Genomic DNA, 8,524 nt, shown 5'->3' with positions numbered 1-8,524 from the left:
TGCCAAAAAGTATGCCCAGCAGGAGAATGGATAAAATTATATAAGAAGAAGTTTTATCGTTTTTGCTGTTCACCAAATGTTATTAGGGGTGATGAAATCAAGGTTGGTTCTCCGAGCCATCTGGTACGCATGGGGGAATGTGAAAATGTGCACAATTTATAATCAAAAGTCTGGACATACGAGTCCACCTGGGAAATCTAGGCGCAGACGGGATGATAATATTAAAAAGGATCTTAAAATAGGGTAAGTAAGATGTAGACTGGATTCAGGATTAGGACCGTAGGCCTGATAGTAATGAAGCTTTGGATTTCACTTGCATCAAAATATATTAGACTCCGTGGATTTAGTTACTTTTTTTGTTTCCGAAGAGTATGTTCAGTTGCAGTTGAATCATTTTTGCACTAAAGTCTTCAGTCGCGTATTTTAAGTTTCCGTTCAGAGCGACTCGGTCCCTCTGTTCGCACGGTTCGAAATTAGATTTCCGAGAATGTTCATTGCGTTCCTGAACAGATATCGCGTGGAAGTATCTTGGTCCCAGTGGCTGACAGACTGACGACCTCCAGCGGCAAAGATTAACGGCGTTGGCGAAGAACCTGGAATCGAGTTAAGCATGACTTTTGTGATAGAACGTGTGTGGACTACACGCGTTACACGATCCATTGAATTTATAATGGACCTGTTGGCGCAGCTCTAAGTAAGATATATATCGGTAACCAGGGTAGCCTGAGGTTTCCCGACCCAGTCTCTTCGGCGCCTAGCAGGTTAGCCCAAAGGCCTGTTCAGATCCCATTACCACAAACGAACTTGTTCTACACCACACACCATTACGACCGAGTGGTTTTATTATTATTATTATTATTATTTAGTGTTCTGTGTGACGACAGGTCCATATGAACAGGATCCTTGCATCCTTTTCTCGGACTGGGACCTGTTCATATACGTTCTTGGCAGATGATCCAGAAGTGGTTTGCCATTGCCTTCTTCTGTGTGTGAATTGAGTAATTGTTGGGATGCCACGGAGGGAAACTCCGTGTTGCCTAGACCACGGCCTTGCCCAACACAAGTTATAAATTCGGGCACCGCCAGGAATCGAACCCGAGACCCCCAGGATTACAAGGCCAGCGTTCTAACCGCTAGACCACCGTGGCATGTTCCGAGTGGTTACCACACCTTAACACCGTCTATCATAAACATGGTTTTCCTTAGTCCCTCCAAGGGAAAACACGGATGGTACCTTAATGTAGTCCACTACCATCTCCCTTCAGATTAGTTATTATTTAATCGATATATGATTCAGGACTGAACATGGAGGCAGTATGTTCCTACCTTACAAGTCCGTATTGCTTTACTACCCAGAAGATCCACATCAGAATTCAGTAAGTTTGTTAGTTGAATACGCAGAAAGTCACTTGGTTCACTGATCGGATAGTCAGGGATTTTCGTATCTCCGTCATTGGAGGTAAAAGACACGTGAACCAAATTCTGCTGTGAGGTCTGGAGACTTGAATGCGAGGTTAATTATTTGTCGGCGAAACTACAAAAAAAAATGTAATAATCATGAGGTTTGCCCTAGAATTCTGTAATTGGTAAGCACTGGATCAGTGACTGTTGGTATTAAAGAGTTGTGATTCACGATTAACCTAAATACAGTAAGGGATTTCCTTTCGGGTTGGAGTAAAAGTGACACACTGACATTTTCTTCGTGTGGTTACCAATTAAACGAGCTGTAGAGAAAGACATTTCTGTCACTAAAGACAGGCGTACATTCTGTCATTAAAAAACCACTCTACTGACCTCTACAGGAATATTGTTATGACAAATTAGCCACAACACTTACATTCCGTTTGAAGTTTTTGCAACTCCATTTATTTTTAATAATTAGTTGTTTGTTTGTTTAATATAACAGCCTGATAGATTTGATGTCAGTTTCCACAGTCTTTGTCTGAGTTTGAAAGTATATTCTTCTCGTGTCTGGGCTCAAACTCAAGGCTCCTCGTGACAGAATCACATGTGTCAACGGGAACCCGTGAGGCAGTCGAAGAGATGTCACGGTAGTCATGGCAACGTCTGATAGTTGCAGTGTAGTTTAATGGCGGCCTTGGGGTGGTTCAACAAGTTCCTGGCTACCGAGTCATGGCGATATAACCATTGCATCTGGTGTAGAGGAAGAGGGAATTTTTGATTGCAGAAAATAAATAACATTAAATGAATGTCACTTCGGGTCGCGTGGATGCAAACCGCTGTCAGAATTTAGGTTCACGCAGATTATGATTAGTTTAAACTTTCGTTTCAGTTTATTTAATGTTTTCGGAATAATCGTTTGATTTCAGTCGACTTTAAACAAATTAATAAAAACAACCTGGATTATTTTATCAAGGCTTATTGAATACCCCTGAATTGGAAACCTAAAATAATTGTGTCCCGTCAGCTTGTTTAATTTCCGACATCATTTTTTGAGACGAACAATTCGTATACGCGCTTATAATTCAGTTTTACGTTTACATTTGTAAAACAATTATGAAATAATGAGGACAGACTCATAACCATTGCTTTCAACCTACGCTCCAGCACATAAAAGATCACATCCCTGGGCATAACTATAGTTTCTAGTTAATTTATAAATTATTCAGGCAGTCTGTGTGATAGTAAGTCCTTAGCCAGAGTCTCCCTGGAGTCTGTCCAATCTCATAACAGGCGTGTGTGCAGAAAAATGCAGCCTTCCTGGCAAGATCGTGATTCAGAGCGGTGAGAGGTATCACGACTCTAGATCAGTGCTGTACCTATAATTTATGTACCATAAAGAAATCTGTCTCGATCACAATTATCGAAACACTCCAGAGACCGGAAGTTGCAGATCAGACTTGTACTGCTGTCCGTTATAAATGTAACCACGGCTACAAAAAGTTACCACCGTTATAATTTCAGAAGGGAAATTTTATTTGCTCTGTTACACAAATACAATTGTGTTTTTCGAAACAATAGAAGGCTGAGATGTATTGGAATGTGACTGCATATAATCATATAGGTTACCAAAGCTTCTGAGGAACCTGCTGCCTTCATCTTCTACCCTCAGTTTTCGAACTTTTGTAAACCATCTTATTATTATTATTCAGTGTTCTGTCTTACGACAGGTCCATTGCTCTGCCCAAAAAGAGCTCTCCAGTTGTCCCTATTCTTGGCTTCTCGCGTTAATTCCTGGAACGTCATCTTCTTTCCTCGTTTAAGGTCGTCGGTTAGCTGTATCAATCTTCTTCCTAGTCCTCTCTTTCCTTCAACCTGGCCTTCGGTGATATCACTCATTAATCCATTCCTTCTCATAATATGTCCCAGCCAGTTAGCTTTCCTTCGTGTAATCGCCTGCAGAATGCTTCTTTGCTCGTTGACTCTCCTCAATACTTCTTCGTTGGTCACTCGATCCGTCCACCTGATCTTCTCTATTCTTCTCCAACACCACATTTCAAAACTCTCCAGTTATTTCTGTTCCTTCTTCCTGAGTGTCCAGTAAACCATCATAAGTAGGAAAGTAAGAAGTTGGTTTCTTCCAAACAACGAATCTGCTAGAGTTTAGCAGTGTTAAAAAGTTGCTTCCGGCATTATTCTCGATTAAAGATTTTACGAAGCCTTCGTTAACGATATTTTTTTAATTAATATGTTTCAGAAGTAACGTATAATTTCTGTTGATTAAAAGTCAAAAATTCTTCCGTATCTTTTTTGTAAGACAGGATGGGAAAATATTTATTTCCTGGAGACACGAATTTAATTCAGTCCGGAAGGGTCAGTACCTTTAAAGGTTTTAAAGTTGTGTATCGTAGTGCCGTGTCATGATTAGCTTCAGGGAAAGCCTGACCCTTGACCCCTTTCGTTGCTCGTCTTCAGATTCGACATGTTCCTGGTGAAAGGGGTCGGATGTGTGATCGCCGTTCTGTGGCGAAAGGCGGTCAGGAAACTTTACACTACGGGGCGAACGGTCTCGTATATCGCCCGCTTTTTTCCGATCTCTTGTCTTCCTGACACAGCTTTTACTCGGTCGTCAGTGATTCGTGACTGTTCTTGTTAAATTTCCATTACAGCAGAAAAGTCGCATCTAGTATCATCGCTTTACGTAATCGTGTTCCTCATTCCGATATGTAACCAGGTCCGAGATATTTCGATTGAAGCGTCAGGAATAACTTTCCTTTTGAATGACAAAGCTATTCGGCTACTGCTGTAAGGAGCATCCGATCTATGGACACCCCTTATTATAGGGTAAAAAAAAAAGTAAGCTCGTCTAAATAAATTTTATTTAAATGAGCAAAGTTAAAAAGCTATGATTCTCGAGTGATCTTACACATAATTAAAATCATGTCATGAAACGACGTTTTCAAAAATTAATGATCTGTGTGTGCGTTAGGCCCGGATGGGACAAGATGTGTGCACCGGGTAGCCTGAGGGGAAGAGACCTCTGGGGAGACCTAGACGTAGATGGGAGGATAATCTCAGGCGGGATCTATGGGAGATAGGAGTTGAAGGAGACTGGATTTTGTTGGCCCAGGACAGGGCTTTGGTTGATTCGGTGATGAACCTTCGGGTTCCGTAAGCCATCTGGTTGGTTCGGTCCACTATTTGGGAAGCCTGAGGGGAAGAGACCTCTGGGGAGACCTAGACGTAGATGGGAGGATAATCTCAGGCGGGATCTATGGGAGATAGGAGTTGAAGGAGACTGGATTTTGTTGGCCCAGGACAGGGCTTTGGTTGATTCGGTGATGAACCTTCGGGTTCCGTAAGCCATCTGGTTGGTTCGGTCCACTATTTGGGAAGCCTGAGGGGAAGAGACCTCTGGGGAGACCTAGACGTAGATGGGAGGATAATGTCAGGCGGGATCTATAGGAGATAAGAGTTGAATGAGACTGGATTTTGTTGGCCCAGGACAGGGTCCGGTGGAGGGCTTTGGTTAATTCGGTGATGAACCTTCAGGTTCGGTAAGCCATCTAGTTAGTTAGTTAGTTAGTGTACGTTAGGCCTGACAAAATAATGCACGCTACTGGGCCAGTCTGAATATCGCCTTGTCTCTCAGGTTTCATAACCAGAGGGGGAAATGGCTGGTGGATCACGAGGCTGGAAATTTAATTGCGTCGAATACCGTAATCGTCTTCATTAATTCTTACAAAATTTTCTCATTTGTTAAAATAATTTAAATCCAAGAGTAACGGAGTACAGAGACGGACACCAACGCAGCATAAATGATATTTCGATATTATTCACGGCGATGAAGGAAGTAGCAGACACACGAAAATATATAATGCATTACTATATTTTATTTCACTATGTACAGCATTTGACAAAGAAACTTAAGCAATGTGAGTATCTTGACTGTTGAGGATCCCTTAAATGACGATGATTATTCACAGCGAGGATCTCGGACAGATAAAGAAACCGGATATTGTGAAGATTAGAAGCGCTCCCTTTGACTGTATACATTATGATGCAAAAATAAAGTCGGCAGATGAAAATGTGGACAAATCAGTCACCGTTCCGTCATCCCATGTGCAATAATTTCTTTATTATTTCCTAAAAAAACAACAACATAAAAGTTCAATATTTTTTTAGTGCTTTTCGAATCAGCGCAAGCCGCTGTTTGTGGGCTTCGGTCACTGCTGCTCTCTTGTACGGGCGTAGTTCGTCTGTTCCGAAACCTGGAATCCACATATTCCAGTTTCGCTCTGAAAATACACAAAAGACAATTTTTTTTATATAATTTCTTGATACAGAGTACGGTTAGCTATTCACACTGTCAATTTTCAAATGTTGATTCTAATTTAATTACTTTAATTTTTAGAACAAGAGTTTTCAGGTTTTATGTAAAAATCAGAATATGATATATGCAAGGAAACTATCGATAAGAATTTGAAGCTTTCACAGCGATGTAATTCGATAAAATCTTATCGGGCGATCAGCCGCCTCAGATGGTTCAAAGACGAGATTGCTTGACGCGGCTGATAGCCCGAGAATATTTTATTCGGTATCTATAAGAAGTAAAATGCTCCCTCAATTGTCTTCAGTCGCTTCACTGACATCTAGTGAGCAAATAACCAAAATTCTGAAGAGTCGTTTGACCGAAAATGAAAAGAGATCTTCCACGAGTTATAGAATAAATGGAAACTGTTTTGAACTGACTAATTTAAGTATTTTAATTGGCAATGGCAATCACTGTTTGCATTGTGTAGTAATCGTTTTGCTTCAACAGTTCTCGCCTCCCGACATTATGGCAAAACAGGAGGCACCCAACTTACCAAGATGGAGCTGAACATCCTTTACTTCGACAGTAGAAGCCCTCCTGTGTTTGGCAAGCAAACACGCGGCACCGACTGTCGACTCCACAAAGTCATCGGCCAATTGTAAAAGAAGTTCCTCCACATCTTCGTCCAACTGTTCTGTTGGATCTACTTCACGGACCAAGTCTTGAAGACGGGAACGAGTCAGAATCTGCAAAATGAAATTTTAATGCATCTGAAGTGAAGTTTTAACTTCCATATTGTTACTGAAAACTACAATACAACGTAGGTGCTTGCTGCCACCATTATCAGGCTCTGATGATGGAGGCAGCAAGCACCTCTGAAACGTGAGTCTATTTCTACCAAAATAAATTCCGTAATATCCCAGAAGACTCTGATCTTCTGGGGTCCTAATGATGGATTTGTAAGAAAATGGCAATGTTTCTTGAACAGAGTGACCAACAACATGAAACCGAACAGGAAATCGGATTATTGACTTTCGAACAATGACCACAACAACTCGTGCGATATTCTGAATACAGTAAAATTACCTGAGCCTGAACTTCATGTGGAACTGCTGTTAAGGAGGCTGCGGAAGTTGTAGATAAACTTTTGACCTGAGTTCCAATGGTATTACTGGAAGACAGAGTGCCGCTGTTTCCGCTTTGCAGGGCCGTTGCTAAAGGAGAATGATGCGACGACATTGTCACAACAGATGAGGTGGAAATAGTGTTGCTCATACCAGATCCTACTACTGACTGAAGATTACCCAGTACTGGAGTAGAGGAGTTATTTACATGCGCTGATGGAACCAGAGACTAACAAAAGAATATCATGATGATATAATTAGTAATATACACACAACAATACACATCCCTTCCTTATACTACGGATAGAGATGACAACCTATGGGTAACTGGCTATTCAGAGGAGTGATCCATGCATGTCATTCCAAAAGCCCTAAAATATACGCTTAAAAATTAAAAATAATTATATATGTTCTTTTTTTCTTTAATTCTTAGTTGTGTAATTATTCTGTTCAAAGTGATGGTGAGCTTTGTACGTACAAAAGACGTGAATGCAAATGATCAATCCTGGCCACTTTATCCCAAGGGAATGTTCAGGTATGATAGGAGGCTGGAGGAAAAAACCTTTGCACTTGCCAGGGATCAAACTCTGGTCATCCGGTATGTAGTCAGTACAGACTGACGGAGCTACCCTCCCTCATGATATTTATTTATATCAGCTACATGAATTTTCATTTCCAGATGCTTAAAAAGGTTTCACCTACAGTTTGCATTGCAGAATCTACTTCCATTGCTGTATCAGTGTGCTGCTGTGGTGTCGATGGCCGTTGTGAGAGGTGGCTGGGGACTGTTCCTACTACTCCTATTGCAGGTGCAATATTGCCTATGGTTGTGACAGCATTCTGAGGTTGCCCCAAATTCCCACTGAGATTTGTAGCCATTCCTTACTTGGAAAAATCAACTGAAAGGAAAGTAGTAGTTTTTAATATTCTACTCAGAATATTTGCTTGTATGAAAAAGAAAGTAACAGGATATTGGTAAAAATAACAACTGTAAGTTTCACGATTTGTACTCTATCTAATATTCTTACGGGCAAGACAGGAGGATATATGTAGCATGCATAAGAGTGATGAGAATGCATACAAGATACTTACTGAAAAACATAATGAGAAAAAAGCTCTAGGCAAACAAAGAACTAGAATATAAGGACATACAGAATTCAGCTGGCTTGGGACAGGATGCAGTGGCAGCATTTATGAACATTAACAGAAGGTTGTTTCTTAACCTATAGCTCTCAACCTAAATTAATAGTATGACCTTTGTTGATACTTCCTCCAAAACATAAACTGAAATATTTTCTGTATAAAAGTATTGTTTAACATGGCTTAAAATTTTGACGCTGTATATGTATTGACTTTAACCTCATTTTTATATGTTAATGATTCAGACACTAAACCAGTAAGCATTATTATTACTATAGTATTGATAATCATTTAACCTAACCCCAAACAAAGAACACAACTTACACATGAAATAAGCAAGACTGTCTCTACACGGAAATATTTCTTCGTTATACATAAACATACACTTCTCTATTTTAACTGTGTCTTTGGTAACATATAATCCTATACGTTCGTAGATGTAATAATAATAGTATACATACACGCACACAACAAAAACAAAACACATAACCTTCGATAACCGATACTTGAAGTGCAGCCAACTCCCATTGGAATACCCAGGAAA

General features: G+C 40.4%; 1 protein-coding gene across 2 annotated transcripts; it reads right to left on the bottom strand.

Annotated features, from left to right (window-relative positions):
- Positions 1-5,274: 5,274 nt before the first annotated feature.
- Positions 5,275-8,509, bottom strand: Taf12 (TATA-box binding protein associated factor 12). Of its 2 annotated transcripts, none has more exons than XM_022057415.2 (5): positions 8,442-8,509; positions 7,543-7,739; positions 6,803-7,069; positions 6,270-6,462; positions 5,275-5,699 (listed from the first exon to the last, which is right to left on the bottom strand). In XM_022057415.2, exons 2-5 carry the CDS (start codon positions 7,717-7,719, stop codon positions 5,572-5,574), a joined length of 765 nt encoding a protein of 254 aa, XP_021913107.1. In that variant the 5' UTR covers positions 7,720-7,739; positions 8,442-8,509; the 3' UTR covers positions 5,275-5,571. The 2 variants fall into 2 exon arrangements, with proteins under 2 accessions (XP_021913107.1, XP_021913106.1); XM_022057414.2 differs by having other exon boundaries at positions 8,305-8,461.
- Positions 8,510-8,524: the final 15 nt, after the last annotated feature.

This window comes from Zootermopsis nevadensis, unplaced genomic scaffold (assembly GCF_977971745.1).
Source record: "Zootermopsis nevadensis isolate Lab colony 2312 unplaced genomic scaffold, Znev_1.0 Znev_ptg000028l, whole genome shotgun sequence".
Lineage (NCBI taxonomy): Eukaryota > Metazoa > Arthropoda > Insecta > Blattodea > Termopsidae > Zootermopsis > Zootermopsis nevadensis.
Note: the sequence above shows the minus strand (reverse complement) of the source record. Positions and strands in the feature narration are given on the sequence as shown.